The 19,609-nt window shown below is 45.9% G+C and overlaps 1 protein-coding gene across 1 annotated transcript in view; it reads right to left on the bottom strand.

The window, feature by feature from the left end:
• The window catches only part of RHPN2 (rhophilin Rho GTPase binding protein 2), a 57,064-nt gene that overhangs the window by 20,523 nt on the left and 16,932 nt on the right, over positions 1-19,609 (bottom strand). Inside the window, exons 3-4 of the mRNA XM_082676934.1 lie at positions 7,730-7,858; positions 4,938-5,013 (exon numbers count right to left, since the gene is read on the bottom strand). Of these exons, the coding sequence (XP_082533060.1) occupies positions 4,938-5,013; positions 7,730-7,858 (205 nt within the window). The remainder of the gene's footprint in view (positions 1-4,937; positions 5,014-7,729; positions 7,859-19,609) is intronic.

The following is a 19,609-nucleotide window of genomic DNA, read 5'->3' as shown; positions in this document are numbered from 1 at the left end:
CTCTAGGGCTTCTCTGATGACATCCCTGAGAGCAGCGACTTTTTTTTTTTTTTTTTTTTTTTTTGCAGTACGTGGGCCTCTCACTGTTGTGGCCTCTCCCATTGCGGAGCACAGGCTCCGGACGCACAGGCTCAGCGGTCATGGCTCACGGGCCCAGCCGCTCTGCGACATGCGGGATCCTCCCGGACCGGGGCACGAACCCGCGTCCCCTGCATCGGCAGGTGGACTCTCAACCACTGCGCCACCAGGGAAGCCCTAAGGGAAGAACTCTTATAGTGATGTGGGCAGGGTTATGGGAAACCATAGGATTGTGCAGGACCTCCAGAGCCATTAGAACCACAGAGTTGAAGGGTCAAGGGGGAGAAGGAGCTACGGGAACCTGGAGAGATGGCTGCCTGACGTGAGCATCCAACAGCCACGAGGACCTTCCCTGCTGGGGGGGATTGTAAAAGGTACCCAGCTGAGGGAGCTGAGGAGTTAAAAACCCCTACTTCCCTCTCTTCCCATCCTCTCATCTCCTGCTGATGCTACTCCCCCTCAGACACACCCAATAGAAAGCCACAGAGCAGGGTAGAGGAGGGCTGAGGGGGAGGGAGGGGCACGCAGTGCAATGGACAGTATCTAGCACCACAGATGGATTCTTTGTTTTTTGTGTGTGTGTGTTTATTTATTTTTGGCTGCGTTGGGTCTTCCTTGCTGCGTGCGGGCTTCCTCTAGTTGCGGCGAGCGGGGGCTACTCTTTGTTGTGGTGTATGGGCTTGCGGTGGCTTCTCTTGTTGTGGAGCACGGGCTCTAGGCGCACAGGCTTCAGTAGTTGTGGCACGCAGGCTCAGTAGTTGTGGCTCGCTGGCTCTAGAGCACAGGCTCAGTAGTTGTGGTGCACGGGCTTAGTTGCTCCGTGGCATGTGGGATCTTCCTGAACCAGGGATCGAACCCGTGTCCCCTGCACTGGCAGGCGGATTCTTAACCACTGCACCACCAGGGAAGCCTCACAGATGGATTCTTTATACATAGTTCAGGAGAAACTGGCTACCCATTTTTTGGTGAAAATAAAAAGAGTACTACACCTCATTTTTTTTACACACAAATTCCTGATTGATTAAAGATTTAATGTTAAAAAATTTTAAAGCACTGGAAGAAACTATAGCAAAATATTTATGTCTTCTTGATGTGGAGAATGCCTTTCTGAACATGTTATCAAGGCAGAATTGTTAAGGGAAGAACTGTTAAGCTTAACAACACAAAATCTGTTTGAAAAAAAAAAAGATGTACTTTTTAAACTGGTATTGCTTGTAAAACAAGTTAAAGGAGAGAACCTACTGGGAGAAATATTTGTAACATACATAACCAAGCATTACTCTCCTTCATATGTAAAAGAATTCTTAAAAGCAGACAAAGGACAGAAATAGGTATTTCCAAAAGGACACACGTGAAGGACAAATAAACAAAAGCGGGAACTCTAGTACTGATCAAAGAATGCAAACTGTCATGATATCATTTTTGCCTGACCTCACAAAATCAAAATGATAAGCGATACCCAATGTAAGCAGTCATACACTGTGGGAATGTAAGGCAGGACCACTGACTTCTGGTGGGTAATTAGGTAACATGTATCTTTTTTTTTTTTTTTTTTGGCTGTGCTGCATGTGGGATCTTAGTTCCCTGACAAGGGATCGAACCAGTGCCCCCTGCAGTGGAAACACAGAGTCTTACCCACTGGACCGCCAGGGAAATCCCTAACATGTATCTTTGACCTACCAAATCCTCGTCCAGAAATTTATCCAAAGGGAATATTCAGCAAAGTGTGCAAACGTGCTCAGAGAGCTGCTGACAACAGTATTTGAAAGCTGCCTTAAGAATGAAATTGGGACTTCCCTGGTGGCACAGTCGATAAGACTCTGCACTCCCAATGCAGGGGGCCCGGGTTCAATCCCTGGTCAGGGAATTAGATCCCACATGCATGCTGCAACTAAGAGTATGCATGCCACAACTAAGGAGCCAGCGAGCTGCAACTAAGGAGCCGGTGAGCCACAACTAAGGAGCCTGTGAGCCGCAACTAAGACCCAACACAACCAAATAAATAAGTAAATATTTTTTAAAAAGAATGAAATTAATAGTTACCTTATTTAGCACCTACTACCAGAAGACACCATGCTAAGCCTGAACAGATCACAGGAGTCTCACAGCCTCCTAAGGCAGGCCCCTGATCAGAGGACAAGATCGGGTGCTCACAGATTAAGTACTGAGCAAGTTACATAGCTCAGTGGGGAGACGGGGGGCGGGGGAGGGAGGTGTGTGGCTGTGAGGGATCTTTACATGTCTTGATATTTTCTGAATGTTTTGCAATACTGTTCTCAGTAGGAAAGATAAATTAATAAAGACATATTTAAAAGCAAAACAAAACGTGAATTCTCTGAAAGGGAATTGATTTTGATCGTGTTTTTTTGTGAAGTCATTTTAAAGTCCATTTATTTAAAATAGAAAAAAATCAGACCATGAAGCTTCAATGACCATTAAACATCTCATGGATACACAGATTTGAATGACAACTTGAATTGCCCTAATTCAGTCGCCAAACTCTTCTGTGGCACCTGTCTGTGTTACTCTCAAGGACAAATGTGGAAGGAAAAACAGAACATCCCCCAAACATTCTCATTTTTGTATGACTGACATTTGTAGAGTCCTTTTTAGGCTAAAATGACATGGCTGGAAGCCTCAGCTGAATAGCACTTGGCCATACCCACAACATGTGATTTTTTTTCCCCCACTGGCTTTAATGTGAATTCAGCACATGACATGTTTGGATCCTTACAGATGCCCATGAAATTCCCAAGTTTCTCCAACAGTCTACCTTTTAAATGCCTGTGTTCTTTATTTTTATCTTTATTTTTTGGTAACCTTTGCAATTCCTTCCAAACTCAGACATTTTGTGGTTCTAAGTATGTCTTTTTTTTGTTGTTTCATTGAAACATAGTTGACTACAGTTCTATGCTAGCTTCAGATGTATTACATATGATTTGACATTTGCATACATTATGAAATGATCACTACAGCAAGTCTAGTAACCATCTATCACCAAAGTTATTACAGTATTAGTGACCATATTCCTTAGGCTGTATATTATAACTCCCTGGCTTACTTATTATATAACTGCAAGTTTGTACCTCTTAATCTCCTTCACCTACTCCACACCCCCAAATGCCTGCATTCTTGCAGCTCTGGCACCAAGCAACAAACTAAATCTTAAAAGAAACTATTCTACAAAAGCAACTAAAACATTTCCACAGACATAAGCATTGTCTGGAGTCTCACAGACCTGTGGCAAGTGTCACATCTAAAAGTTCAGGGGACCTGTGAAAAACTGCCATATTGGATTGTTTCCTACCCAGAAAATAAAATCCTTGACAATCCTGCATCCAGGAAGACTACCAATGTCCCTTCTTAAACTCCAAAATAAACCCCAAACTCACAGGGCCCGGGACCTGGATTTAAACAAGCAGCAGTCCACAAGGCCATGAGTGAAAGGGCTTATATGTCAAGGGACTCACGCAGTCTCTGATTGAGCTTGGAGGTCAAGTGCAAAGGCTTCTGAAGCATTAACCAATTGCTTTTTAAAAGGACAAATTGTGTAGGGCCCAAAATGCCATATCATCATTTTTTTCTTTTCTAAATTAAAAGCAGTCCGAGATGAGTCAACTAGCAGGATTACTGTGAAAAGAAACAAAGTTCTCTGAAGCATTTTTCACGACGCTGGGATTCATTCCTATACACCATGCCTGTGCTGGAAAGGTCAGAGACAGGCACTACCTTCCACCTCATCGCCACTTTCTCCTCCTAAGTGGAAGTTTGAGGTGAGTCAGTACAACTCAGAATGATGGATGTGGGGCAAGGAGGAAGAGGAAAGCATTCCAGGCACCGGGAGGCCTCTCCTGGCCCCAAGGCATCTCTGGGCGGCTCCATCAAAACACATCTTCCACTTCCCACCTGGATCCCCTACTGAACCACGGGATCCAAAGGCAGGGCCTGTGACCTCAACAGCACCCTGCACAGTGACAGACACAGATGGGCCTACGAGTAACGCTGCTTGCCAGGGACACACTGGCTAAGGGGAGGCCAGATACCGTTCACTTTAAAGATGTGAATTGTGCGGTGTGTGAATTATATCTCAAGAAGGTTGTTATTGGAAGGAAAAAAAAAAAAAGATGGACGGAAAGAAGGGAGGGAGGGAGAAAGAGGGGGAGAGAGAAAGAAAAGAGAAGGTAGACATCCAGGAATTAGGGAGCAGCGGGATCCATAAACTCTAGCTATTCAAGTATTTACTTTGTTTTGGTGTTTTTTTGGTTTTTTTGTTTTTTGGCCAAGCTGCGTGGCTCGTGGGATCTTAGTTCCCCGACCAGGGATTCCACCCGGGCCCCGACAGTGAAAGTGCCAAGCCCTAACCACTGGACCGCCAGGAAATTCCCTGATTTACTTTGAAATGTATCAAAAAATAAAATGGATTGATGTATAGATTCAGGGATGCATAAATGGACGAATACGTGATAAAGTGACTACAGCAAAATGTTCACGGGAGAACCTAGGTAGTGAGTATACAGGGGTTCACTGTCAAATTCTTTCAGTTTTTCTATTTTCACAATAAAATGTTGAGGGACAAAAACTTTGGCTATTCTTCCAAAAACGTGGCCTAAATTGGTTATATACCCTCTTTGACCTGGGGTGGACTGGCCCGGGTTTCCAACCCCTTCCCCAGAAGCCTCAGTGACCAGATGAAAGGGAGCATCTGAAAGGACGGGACAGGCTCTGAGGGGGCTCAAGGCCACCCTGCAGAAATCAACTGACACTCGGCACATTGAGCCTAAGGTCACTCTCAAGGGATACACAACTTCTACATTTCCCTTTTAAACAGTGAGTCCAGTGCCCCTCGCTTTGAGATTTACCTTGAGAACGACTGAAAAGTCAACGTCCTTGGTTTCCTTCAGGCCAAGCGGAATCAGGGGAATCGTAAATGCCTCCCTAGAAGGAACACAGCAAGGTACGTGAACATCCATATCCCGGCCACTTTGCACCCCCCGGCCTTCCCCCAGCAGCCCAGCTCAGGTCCCCACCCGCTCTCCCCCGCCAAGCTAGCACACACCAGTTCATTTTCCATAAAGACCACTTGGGTCACGTCCCCATCTCTGTTCCAAAACTGGTCTCAGTCCCCGGCAACTTTTAAACGACCCAGCCTAACACATGAGGCCCCTACCAGCTCCACCCTGATTTAGCCCTCCAATCGCTACACTTCTTTGAGTAACTGTGCTGAGAACCTATTGTGCACCCGGGGCTGTGCCTGGTGTGCCCACTGCTCCACCATCTGGAGCATCTCCACCAGCTCCACCCAACCCCCACCCCCCTCCGCCTCTCCTCACTGCAGCGGGTCCCATCTCCCCTGCAGCCCTCCAACTCTGGGCTCTCAAGGGCCTCCTCCTATACGGTGTATCCCTCTAGGCATCCCATCCCCAGCACAGGGAAGGCCTTGAGGGCAGGGGCCCCATCTGACACCTAAGCGCACCTGGCTCCCAGCCCTGGGTGGGAGACCCTGACCGGCTGTTTCCCCTCCACCTCCTCTCCCCGCACTCACCAGTTGGTTACCCAACAGGTCGCCCTGGGAGTGGCCTTAGGGGCAGAGCTAACAGGAAGTGAATGGGGCTCAGCTATGTTTTGCAAACAGGGATTTCGCTCCCAGACCTGTAACAGGAGACCTCCTGGGGTTGCTCAGCCCAGCCTGGGGAGGAGGCCAGGAATGCAGGCAGGGTGAGTGGACAATAGGCTGTAAGCTGAAGCTGCCTCTGTGGGGGACAGAAAACAACAGGGCTAAGCTGAAAGCAGGCGAGCCCCAGCGGGGTGTATAGCTTCCCCAAAGCCCTTTCCTGAGGGAAAGCTGGATCCTGCTAGAAGGAGATGAAGACAGGCTGTGCTGCCCTCCTCTGGGCCCCAGCGTGCTCCTGGCCTGACCCCGACGGGGCTGGCTCTCCCTGTGACTGTCCAGGAGCAGCCAGCGTCCTGAAGCCTCCGGGCCAGGGCGCCCCGCCCTCCACCTTGCGCTAATATAACTTTTTCCGTAACTTCCGGCTTCCCTGTGTTTTCTCATCTGCACAATGAGATTGTTTCTTCCCTGCCTACCTCATAGAAATGTTTAAAAATCAACCGTGCTGAGAAAAAAATAATCTGCTTTGAAAACAGGAAGAGGGGCTGATGGAAATGCAAGGTGTCATTATGCATCTGCACATCTCTCCCCTCTTCCCAATGCACAGGGGACCGACCGGACACTTTAGGGCCGCACCGTGGTCACACAGGGGCCTTAACTGCATGTCTCTGGGGAACACCCTCGTGATGGACAGCCCTGTGCTTCTGTATGGTGAGGGGGGAATATGAAACATCCTACATTTATCACCAAAGGTTGGCCCGGCCTTGCCTCCTGGAGGAACTTTGACCTTTGGGCAAAACACTGGAATTTAATACCAGAGCATAGGCTGGGGGGAGCTGTGCACTGACTGTTCTGATTAGGTGTCAGACTGCACTGGGAGCCCACAGGTAAGCAAGGCAGGACACACGGGCTGGCTCACGGACAGTCACCAAAGGAGAAGAGGTTTCACACGTGACTCAGAAAAACACCTCAGGGACAGTGCAGAGGATTGGGGACAATCAGGAAAAGTACATTCCAAAGGTGACTCAAGGTTCCCCAACATTTTCATTCTGTTAATCCAGGGAATTATTTTCTGACTGGGTTTCCCCTGGGACTCCCTTATCTTTCGAGAAGTACCACTTCCCCACACAGAAAAGTATGTAAACTGTTCTTTAGAGCTCAAAGTTTTTTCTTTTTTTTACGGCTGCCCCACGCGGTATGTGGGATCTTAGTTCCCTGCCAGGGATCGATCCCACGCCACCTGCGTTGGAAGCACAGAGCCTTAACCACTGGACCACCGAGGAAGTCCCCTCAAAGTTATTTCTTCTTAAAGATGGACTTTTCTTTCCAAGATAGCTCACCTTGGGGTGAGAGACTCTCTGAGCTTTTCTGAAGGTCACACCTCAACGTTTGGTCTCCTATAAACACTCCCTGAGGGATGCTTCTGAATTAGAACATTTGTTTCTCAAATATTTAATGGGGGACATTTCCAAAGTGTCTCAGTCATACTGTCTCCTCAGGGAACTTGCAAAGGTCTCATCATCTTTGATATAAAAGGCAGTTTTTATGTTTTTGTACTCTTTTCAACAGAATGACCCAGAGTCAGACCGTGTGCTGAGGCTGATGGAAGAAGGCAGGGCTTCCTGGGACCCACCTGGCAGGCTGGCTCTCAGGCTGATGGAAGAAGGCAGGGCTTCCTGGGACCCACCTGGCAGGCTGGCTCTCAGAGCTAACCACAGCCGCCCTTCCAGGGCATCTTTATGACAGAGCCACCACCCAGGCCACCTGAGAGACGCCATCTCCCCGCCTGGACCCAGCCACGTAGCTCTCCTGTAAAACTATGTCCCGTGTGTCCCCAGGACAAATAAATGCCTTCTTGTGCAACTGGCCAGGTATTTCCAATAAACTCCATGGGTTCATCCCTTTAATTCCTACACCTTGCTCAACCCCAAATTGGATCAAAGTGGGGTCTGCCGCACCCTCAGGCCTATCTGTGCACCATCCCTGATGCAGGCATGTTCCGTGGCTCAGAAAGTATCCAAAAGAAGTGTTGCCCCCACTTACTCTGTGCTCTGATAGACTCCCACCGAGATGTTGAGCCCCTCCAGCTCTTCCTTCAGCATTTGCAGGTCTGAGTTCAAGAAGCTCAGTTCCAGGCGCACCTGCTCCCGTACCTTTTGGTTCGTGGCTGCTCTGTTCAAAGAGAGCGGGGAGAGAAGCATCCTCAGCAAGCATCCCAGCTGCCGGGTGAGCAGATACCCCAACCCTTGTCCCCATAGGGAAGTTCTGAGGGTCTGCCTGCAGACGGAGGAGCCATATGTGATCAGATAAGGTGTCTCAGGGATGCTGGGCACCTGCCCCATGTTGAGCCACACCTGCCAATAAATGGACCTAGGATATAGCCAATGACACTGAGCTGCCTGACATGAATGCTAAGACCACTCTGTAAGAATTAGCCTTGAGAAGAGAAAAAGGAGTTGCTCCTAGTCACCCATAAGAGACCATAAATTTTCCCCCTAAAAGGAAATGGATGAGAAATAGAGGAGGAGGTAACACTCCCCAGTTCATCCTATGAGGCCAATATCACCCTGATCCAAAACCAGAGGAAGACACCACAAGAAAACAAAATAACCAATCAATATGCTTCATGAATACATATGCAAAGATCCTCCATAAAATATTAGCAACCTGAATCTAGCAACATATACAAAGGATTATACATCACGACCAGGTGGGATTTATCCCAGGAATGCAAGGTTGGCTTAATATCCGAAAATCAATTAATGTAACATACTATATCAACAGAATAAGAGACAAAAAATAAATTGTCATCTCAACAGATGCAGGAATAAAAGCATGTGATAAAGTCCAACACAGATTTATGATAAAAATCCATAACAAGGGGCTTCCCTGGTGGCGCAGTGGTTGAGAGTCCGCCTGCCGATGCAGGGGACACGGGTTCGTGCCCCGGTCCGGGAAGATCCCACATGCCGCGAAGCGGCTGGGCCCGTGAGCCATGGCCTCTGAGCCTGCGTGTCTGGAGCCTGTGCTCCGCGATGGGAGAGGCCACAACAGTGAGAGGCCCGCGTACCGCAAAAAAATAAAATAAAATAAAATAAAATAAAATAAATCCATAACAAGCTAGTAATAAAAGATAATTTACAAAACTTGATAAAGGGCATCTACAAAAACCCACAGCTAACATCATACTTAATGGTGAAAGATTGATGCTTTCCCCCTTATGATTAGGAACAAGGCAAAGATGTCCATTTATGCCACCTCTAATCAACACCATACTGGAGGTTCAAGCCAGCAGCAATAAAATAAAGAAAGAAATGAAAGGCATCTAGATTGAAAGGAAGAAGTAAAACTGTCTTTATTCACAGCTCTCATAATCTTGCATGTATAAAATCCCCAGGCATCCACAAAACAAATACTGGAACTAATAAATTTAGTTAGGTCACAGGATACAATTCAAAATATACAAATCAATTTTTTTTTCTATATACTAGCAATGAGCAATCTTGAAATGAAATGAAATTAATGAAATTTCACTCAAAATAGTATCAGAAAGATTAAAATACTTAGGAATAAAATTAAGAAAAGAAGCACAAGACTTGTACACTGAAAACTTCAAAACATTGCTGTGATATTTAATGGAGAGACATTTCATGTTTTTGGATTGGAAGACTCCCTATTGTCAAGACGTCAATTCTCTCCAATTGATCTATCAATTCAAAGCAATTCCAATCAAAACGCTAGTAAGCTTTTTAGTAGAAATTGACAAACTGAGCCTAAAATTTATATGGAAATGCAAAGGGCCTAGAAGGGCCAAAGAAGTTTGAAAAAGAACAAAGTTAGAGGATTTATGCTATCTGATTTTAAAACTTACTATAAAGCCTCAGTCATCAAGATGTGGTATTGGCATAAGGAAAGGTAATGGAACTGAACAGAATCCAGAAATACATCCTTACATTTATGGTGAATTGCTTTTGACAAAGGTGACAAGAAAATTCAAGGGGGAAAAAGTCTTTCTGACAAATGATGCTGAAGCAATTGGACATCCCTAGGCATGTCAGTGTCCCCAAGACCACCGCCAGGCTCAGTGATTTATTAGGAGAACTTGCAGGATACAGGACTCAGGATATAGTTGTACGCATTGCTCTGATTTATTACAGCAAAAGGACACAAAGCAAAATCAGCTAAGGGAAAGGTGCACGGGGTGAAGTCTGAAGGAAACCAGGCACAGGCGCTAAGCGTCCTCTCTCCCAAAGGAGTCACACAGGACATGCTTAATTCCTTCAGCAAACAGTTGTGACAACGCATGTGAAAATGCTATCTTCCAAGGAAGCTCATTGGGGTTTTTACTGGGGGCTGGTCAGGTAGACGCCTCTGCCTAGCATGTTCCAAAATTCAAGACTCCTAGAAGGAAAGTGGTATTCTATATAAACCACATTGTTTGTGCAAATAGTTTAAGTATAGCGAGCTCCTCTTATCAGTTCTGGGAACGGTGGGAACTCTCCTGAAATCTAAGTTTCCAGATACCAGCCAAACATCAACCTTGCAAGCAGGGCTTTCTAAGGATAGCCGTCTCAGGCCGGCTATGATAACTCTTTTCTGCACAATAGGCAAAAAATAAATCTCAATCTAAATTTTACACCAAACCAAATATTAAGTCAAAATAGATCAGAGACCTCAGTAAAAGAGCAAAAACTCCAAAACTTCTAGAAGAAAATCTTCATGACCTTGAGTTTGACAAAGTATTCTTAGCTACATACCAAAAGCACAATCCATAAAAGAAGCAACTGAGGGCTTCCCTGGTGGCGCAGTGGTTAAGAATCCACTTGCCAATGCAGGGGACACAGGTTAAATCTCTGCTCCGGGAAGATCCCACATGCTGTGGAGCAGCTAAGTCCGTGTGTCACAACTACTGAGCCTGTGCTCTAGAGCCCACAAGCCACAACTACTGAGCCCGTGTGCCACAACTACTGAAGCCTGCATGCCCTAGAGCCCACGTGCCACAACTACTGAGCCCACGTGCTGCAACTACTTAAGCCTGCGCACTCTAGGGCCTGCGTGCCACTACTACTGAGCCTGCTTGCTGCAACTACTGAAGCCTGTGTGCCTAGAGCCCATGCTCCGCAACAAGAGAAGTCACCACAATGAGAAACCAGTGCACTGCAACAAAGAGTAGCCCCCGTTCACCGCAACTAGAGAAACCCCGTGCACAGCAATGAAGACCCAACGCAGCCAAAAAAAATAGAAAATAAAAAATAAATAAACTGCACATAAAGAAAAAAAAGAAATCGATTAACTGGACTCAACAAATTTAAAAACTTCTGTGCTTCAAAAGATACCATCTAAATAAAACAATGAAAAAAGACAGACTGGGAGAAAATATTTGCAAATTATATATCTGATAAAGAATCTGTATCCAGAATATATAAAGAGTTCTGTTAATTAAATAACAAAAAGACCACTCAATTTTTTTTTTTTTTCTTTTTGCGGTACGCGGGCCTCTCACTGCTGTGGCCTCTCCTGTTGCGGAGCACAGGCTCCGGACGCGCAGGCTCAGCGGCCATGGCTCACGGGCCCAGCCGCTCCGCGGCATGTGGGATCTTCCCGGACCAGGGCACGAACCCACGTCCCCTGCATCGGCAGGCGGACTCTCAACCACTGCGCCACCAGGGAAGCCCCACTCAATTTTTTTTAATGGGCAAAAGATTTTTTTTTAGTTGCTTATAATTGACATACAACATTATACTAGTTTCAGGTATACAACATAATAATTCTATATTTGTATATTTTCAAAATGATCACCACAATAAGTCTATTTGCCATGTGTTACCATACTTAGTTACAGAATTTTTTTCTTGTGATGAGAACTTTTAAGATCTACTCTCTTAGCAACTTTCAAACATACAGTACAGTATTGTTAATAATAGTCACCATGCTGTACATCACATTCCCATGACTTATTTTATAACTGGAAATTTGTACCTTTTGACCACATTCACCCATTTCATCTCCCCTGCAGCCCCCACCTCTGGCAACCACCCATCTGTTCTCTGTATCTATGAGCTTGGGGGGTTTTGTTTGGTTTTTTTTTTATTATTTTTTAAAATATTTATTTATTTATTTATCTGGCTGTGCCAGGTCTCAGTTGCGGCACACGGGATCTCTTAATTGTGGCACACAGGATCTTTATTTGTGGCATGCAAACTCCTAGTTGTGGCATGTGGGATCCAGTTCCCTGACCAGGGATCGAACCTGGGCCCCCTGAATTGGGAGCATGGAGTCTCAGCCACTGGACCACCAGGTAAGTCCCTAGGAGTTTTTGTTTGTTCTGTTTTAGATTCCACATATAAGTGAGATCACATAGTATTTGTCTTTGTCTGACTTACTTCACTTAGCATAATGCCCTCAAGGTCCATTCATGTTGCTGCAAATGGCAAGATTTCATTCTTTTTTATGGCTAAGTAATATTCCATGGTGTATGTGTTTGTGTGTGTGTGTATCACATTTTCTTTATCCATTCATCCATTGATGGACACTTAGGTTGTTTCCATATCTTGGCTATTGTAAATAGTGCTGCAATGAACATAGGGGTACATATATCTTTTCAAATGAGTGTTTTTGTGTTCTTCAGATAAATATCCAGAAGTGGAGTACATAGGTCGTGTGGCAATTCTATTCTTAATATTTGAGGAATCTCAATACTGTTTTCCATAGTGGCTGTACCAACTTACAGACCCACCAACGCTGTAGGAGTGTTGGGATTGTTTTCTTAATTTATCTTTCTGATAGTTTATTATTAGTGTATAGAAATGCAACTGATTTCTGTATATTGATTTTGTATCCTGCAACTTTACTGAATTCATAAAATGGGCAAAAGATTTGTATAAACATTTTACTAAAGAAGTTCTATGAATGGCTAATAAGCACACATGAAAAGATGCTCAAAGTCTTTAGTCAACAGGGAAACGCGTGTTAAAACCATAATAAGATACCAATACACAACTACTAGATTGGCTATGATAAAGAAGACAAACAATAACAAGTGTTAGTGAGGATGTATAGAGAAACTAGAACCCTCATGCACTGCTGAATGTAAATGACATAGCCACTGGGGAAAACAGCTGGGTAGTTTCAAAAAATGTTAAAACATAAACTTAGCATACAACCAAGTAATTGCACTCCTAGGAATCTATACGAAAGAAATGAAAACGTATGTCCAAACCAAGACAAGAGTGTGAATGTTTATAGTAGTATTATTCCTAATAGCCCCCAAAGTAGAAAGAATCCAGATATCTAACTGGCAAATGGATAAGCAAAATGTGTTACATCCATAGAACGGAATAGTGTTAAGCAGGATGGAGAAACAAACTTTACCCAAATTCTCAAAGCAGGGGCTCTGCCACCTACTCGAAGACCTTACAGGTGCTAGCTGGAGATCGAGTTCAATCACCAGTAGCCAATCACTTAATCAATTATGCCCCGGTAATGAAGTAATGAAACCTCCATTAAACCCCTAAGTGATGGGGAACTTCCAGGTTGGAGAACACATCGAGGGGCAGAGAAGGAGGCCTGCCTGCAGAGGGGATGGTGGCTCCTCTCCCTCCTCGGCCTGTGGATCTCTTCCACCTGGCGGTTCCTGAGCTGTATCCTTTAAAAATAAACCCCAGTAAAAACCCAGGTCTAAGCCAGGTCTTGCTGAGCACATTTCCTTGAACCATTTTGGCAAGTCCTCAGCCATGGCTCAGGCCAGGTACCAGAACTGTCCTCATCCGTGAAATGCGTCACCAGCCAAGAGCTCCAGCCAGCCAGAGAGACAGTACCTGACTACCTTCTCCTCCTCAGCTGATGAAAATCCATCTACCTGTCATTGGCCAGCTTTGCTCACCACCTGTCCACCTTTCCTCCAGACAGCAAAGCGCTAAACCACTTCCCCTGCAGTTGGCCCTCTCCCCTGGGGCTTCCCCTGCCTTGCACATATTTGGGCCCATCAGTTTCTCTCCATGGTGCATATATATTCCCTTCTCTCTCTCTCTCTCTCCCTCTCTCCCCCTCCCTTGCTTCAGCTCGTTCTCCATGACCAACCAACGAGCTTATGCCCCCTCAGAAAGAGCAGCTGTGGCCTGGCTGCAGATAGCATGGCACTTGCCCTCTCACTGCCCAGTAAGTTTTCACACATGCACGTTTGGACTCCCCAGCCAGGCAAGGAGATATTGGAAGCTCAGTTGGTGAATGTCATTGGGTTGGGAATTTTTTTTGGAGGACACGATCACCCGTAAGAAATGCATTTATATCACAGCACGGTACACACACCTCCCGCCCCCAAAACAAAAGTCTCATAAAACCATACTCTGCCATACATGTGATGCTCTCCAAGATATTCTGTTCGAACTCTAATAACTTCTTTTTAAAAAACAATAATGTTTGAAACTCTCCGTTTCTGATTCTCTGACACCAACTGGGTGCCCAATAATTCAACTCAATTCTGACACCAACTCCCAGAGTTAGAAGAGACCCCACAGGTTAAGGGCTCAGTGTCACAAGGCTGCTCCCACTTCGGGGGTCAGTTGCAAGCAGGTGGGGGCAGGGGGAGGGCACCTGAACTTCTGACCAACCAGCTACAAATCAGAGGTTCCCACAACCCCCTTCTCAGTTTCAATAATTCACTAGAAAAACTGGACAGGTACATGTAAAAGTATGAAATTAGAACACTCCCTAACACCGTACACAAAAATAAACTCAAAATGGATTAAAGACCTAAATGTAAGGCCAGACATTATCAAACTCTTAGAGGAAAACATAGGCAGAACGCTCTATGACATAAATCACAGCAAGATTCTTTTTGACCCACCTCCTAGAGAAATGGAAATAAAAACAAAAATAAACAAATGGGACCTAATGAAACTTCAAAGCTTTTGCACAGCAAAGGAAACCATAAACAAGACCAAAAGACAACCCTCAGAATGGGAGAAAATATTTGCAAATGAAGCAACTGACAAAGGATTAATCTCCAAAATTTACAAGCAGCTCATGCAGCTCAATAACAAAAACACAAACAACCCAATCCAAAAATGGGCAGAAGACCTAAATAGACATTTCTCCAAAGAAGATATACAGACTGCCAACAAGCACATAAAAGGATGCTCAACATCACTAATCACTAGAGAAATGAAAATCAAAACTACAATGAGGTATCATCTCACACCAGTCAGAATGGCCATCATGAAAAAATCTACAAACAATAAATGCTGGAGAGGGTGTGGAGAAAAGGGAACCCTCTTGCACTGCTGGTGGGAATGTGAATTGGTACAGCCACTATGGAGAACGGTATGGAGGTTCCTTAAAAAACTACAAATAGAACTACCATACGACCCAGCAATCCCACTACTGGGCATATACCCTGAGAAAACCATAATTCAAAAGGATTCATGTACCACAATGTTCATTGCAGCTCTATTTACAATAGCCAGGACATGGAAGCAACCTAAGTGTACATTATCGGATGAATGGATAAAGAAGATGTGGCACATATATACAATGGAATATTACTCAGCCATAAAAAGAAACGAAATTGAGTTATTTGTAGTGAGGTGGATAGACCTAGAGTCTGTCCTACAGAGTGAAGTAAGTCAGAAGGAGAAAAACAAATACCATATGCTAACACATATATATGGAATCTAAGAGAAAAAAAAAATGCCATGAAGAACCTACGGGTAAGACGGGAATAAAGACACAGACCTACTAGAGCATGGACTTGAGGATATGGGGAGGGGGAAGGGTTAGCTGTGACAAAGTGAGAGAGTGGCATGGACATATGTACACTACCAAACGTAAAACAGATAGATAGCTAGTGGGAAGCAGCCGCATAGCACAGGGAGATCAGCTAGGTGGTTTGTGAGCACCTAGAGGGGTGGGATAGGGAGGGTGGGAGGGAGACGCAAGAGGGAAGAGATATGGGAACATATGTATATGTATAACTGATTCACTGTGTTATAAAGCAGAAACTAACACACCACTGTAAAGCAATTATACTCCAGTAAAGATGTTAAAAAAAAATTCAGTAGAATGACCCAGAAAACTCAGGAAAACATTTTACTTCCATTTATTGGGGTTTATTTTTAAAGGATACAGCTCAGGAACAGCCAGATGGAAGAGATCCACAGGCCGAGGAGGGAGAGGAGCCACCATCCCCTCTGCAGGAAGACCTCCTTCCCTGCCCCTCGATGTGTTCTCCAACCTGGAAGTTCCCCATCACGTAGGGGTTTAATGGAGGTTTCATTACTTCATTACCGGGGCATAATTGATGAAGTCATTGGCTACTGGTGACTGAACTCAATCTCCAGCCCCTCTCTCCTTCCCAGAAGTCCAGGGGTGAGGCTGAAAGTTCCAACCCTCTAAACAGGCTTGGTCTATTCTGGCAAATAGCTCCCCCTCCTGAAGGCCCCCTACCCCCATCAGGTGTCATCGCATTAGCATACAAAACACATGCAGGAGGTTCCAACGGTTTTAGGTGCACTGTGCCAGGAACCAGGCACAAAGACCAAATATTTATTTTTTATTATACCACAGCAACCCACTGAATTGATTCCATTACGCACCGTGGTTCACAATCTGCCCCTTGTAAAACCTGAGCTACAGAGATGTTATTGAGAACAGGACTGATTCACTAGCTGATAAAGTCTACGAGGGTACAAGGGAGGAAATCCTCCCAGCCCTCGGTATTGGGAACAACTTCTTCTTAGCAAATGGTCTGCTTCCAGCTAATGGGTATGAAATGTGTTCCAGGTCACATTCCCTTCTTACTGCCTGCCGGAAAACTCGGAGACAAACATGGCCCACATCTAACAGAGGATGTAAGAGGCTGTAGCGTGTACTAGCCTTACTTCCAGCTAAATCTCTTTTAATCTTCTTCCTCCTGCCCCCATATCCTCACTCGCTCCTGTTTTAATCTTACATGCTGTACGAGTGTGTCAGGGTGCCTCAAATACATGTTAGAGTGAGGCAAGACAAACAATTATAACTCCTGGAGGGACAAGACCTTTTCCTACTGTTTCTCTTGGAACCTGACATTGTCCTTTCCACACGGTGGAGGCTTTCAATTTCAGCTGATGAAAGAAAAAAGGGCAGAGTAAAGACCACTCTCTAGAAGCAATGGTGTGTGAGTCGGGGATGGGGCTGGGGGTTTGGGGTATGGGGGGGTGTGACTGGTTCTCAGCAACAGAATGGGTCCAGCTTAAATATGACAATTGAGGCCCTAAGACCCCCACCCAAACACCTGGAGAACCTCCAAATATGCCAACTCTTGATTGTCCCACCCTCTGTATATGGATCTGCTACTTATTCTAGACTTGGCAACAATTTGAGATTTAGGATTTGCAACAAAGCAATGACCTGCTCTTCGGACATGGACCTCTTCATGAGAGTCATGTGTCACTCCGGAAAAAGTTGGTAGCCAGGTGGGGCTCTCAGGGTGGGTTTCCACAATGCTGACCTTAGGGTGCAACGTTGATTCAGAAAGGAACCCTAGAACGTGTGCTGTTCCTAGTACAGGTCATGATTTCTCACGGATTCACTGGTGGAGGGGGGCTTCTCGAATGAGGTGCCACCGGTTCAACATGGTGGGTGTGCCCAGTTCCCCTGCGCCCCAGCTGGGGGAAGAGCTGGCCCAAATCAGGGATGAAGACCAGAACCTCGGGCTCCTCAGTACTGGTGCTCTGCACCTGGGCTGCCTTTCTGGGTGAAAATGAATCCCTTCTAGGGGCCTTTTTGGAAGGACATGGGTTTTCTCAGCTTTCACTTGGGTGTGCTTCTACTCTGAAACCCCTGTGGTCTGATAACTGATGTAACAGCCACAAGAGGCCCTGAGACCGACCAGGATGAGGCAGTAGGGTGTTTCAGCCCTTTCCTGCCCAGGGTCTCCCTGCCCATGTTCTCCACGGCCTCCTTCTGGCCTGGACCACCAAGGAGAGGCCGTCTCCCTTGGGTTTTTCCTAAAGAGCATACACATACTGCAAAAGTCAAGAATGGAAAGGTGGGACTTCCCTGGTGGTGCAGTGGTTAAGAATCCTGCCTGCCAACGCAGGGGACACAGGTTCGAGCCCTGGTCTGGGAAGATCCCACATGCCGTGGAGCAACTAAGCCCATGCGCCACAACTGCTGAGCCTGCACTCTAGAGCCCGTGAGCCACAACTACTGAGCCTGCGTGCCACAACTACTGAAGCCCACACGCCTAGAGCCCGTGCACTGCAACAAGAAGCCCCTGCTTGCTAAAACTAGAGAAAGCCCGTGTGCAGCAACGAAGACCCAACGCAGCCAAAAATAAATAAATAAATTTATTTTTTAAAAAACTTTAAAAAAAAGAAAAAAGGAATGAAAAGGTGTCCAACTTACTCTGAGTGATAAAGCCACCATATGTGAACAGGAAAAAGAAGGCCGCAGTCTATGATTTCCTGAGGCCACTGACAACATCCAGGCATGTCCCTCAAGTTGGAGCCTCTGAGACCTTTTCCACCATAGACACCCCATGGGATGTATGGTTTCTTTGCCCCGAGTCCAAAATTTCTCTAACATCCCCATGTTTTGTCTTAAAGATGTACATGAATTTGCATTCTGACCCATGAATCTCCATTTATTTTAGTGTAATTTTTCTCCCAAGTCTTTTAGTGAAATTGTTCCTCCAGGAACAGGCTTGTTGACAGGCAACACAGGCTTGTACCAGCTTCACAGACCTTACTGGAACAGTTTGGCCTTAATCTGTCTGACCCCAAATCCTGCTCTGCCAGGGATTCAGGAAAGCTAGAGCAAGTATTGCCCAGTGCCCTCATGTGGCCACCTGGCTAAGGCAGCAGATCAGCCGGTCTGGCAGGACACCTGCTTCCAGCCCATCTCTCAGTGTAGAAAGGCAGGCCTCAGAGTTGGTGCAGGCCCCCAAGGTTTTGGCTCGTACACCCCACTGCCCAGACACCAGCCCCTCTCAGAACTGACAGTGTGAGCGGTCATTAACCTCAAGTCACTCTCATACAGCCCAAATCACGCCAGGGCACCCCTGTCCCAGAACTTCACGACCCTCTGGTCCAGAAGTTGCAAACTGGAGGTCCATGGGACTTGCTCACTTGATTCTCAGGGTGTTATTTCTTCCCCCTTGAATTAGTTGCCGATATTTTAAAATTCAACTATCAGAAGATAAAAAAGGGGACAAAAGTCAGATCTCTCTCTCTTCTCCTGAAAAAAACAAAACAAAGCAAAACTGACGACCTGGCAACCCTGGCCCTGCCCCCTCTATGGGCCACACTGTAGCTGCCCCCCCTCCAGAGAGCATATGCTCTGCTCTTTACTGCAGTCCCCACCACTCCCTAACGCATCACAGCACCAGTCCCAGCCCCCTTCACTCTTTTCCATGCGCACCTGGCCCCGAGAAGGGAACCTGAAGCCCAAAGATATTAAATGACCCACCCTTGTTCAAAGAACCAGTTAGTTAAAATTGAACTATGTGGCAACTTGCTTTAAATTTCACAGAGGCCATCTGTTTTTCAGAAACATCATCACGTTCCTACCCCAGCTTTTCTCAAGGGAGGGAAGGGAGCTAGGAAAAGAGAGAGAATATTATCCTTGCTTAGCCTAAAAAAGCACATTGAAAATATCTGATATCTTCCTAATCAGACTCCAGGAAGCTCATGGACTCTTGGCCGATACGGATCGGAGAAGAAGGCCTCGAAGGGGTAGAAAACCAGGCCCCTCAGAGCACCCACCCAGACTCAAAGCTCCCTGACCGATGCAGGTAAGGACTGGGATCCTCACGTTCCTGCATTTGGGGGGACATTTTCCCAAACGCCCACTCCCCCAAACATTCCAAAGGCTCTGCCTTTATCAGGGAGCAACAGTAGGACATTTAGGAACCTGAAAACGGACCGACAGGACGGCAGGGCCCGG

Source organism: Grampus griseus, assembly GCF_964374135.1.
Source record: "Grampus griseus genome assembly, chromosome: 19".
Taxonomy (NCBI): Eukaryota; Metazoa; Chordata; class Mammalia; order Artiodactyla; family Delphinidae; genus Grampus; species Grampus griseus.
The sequence above is the reverse complement of the archived record's forward strand: the minus strand, read 5'-3'. Positions and strand labels throughout refer to the sequence as shown.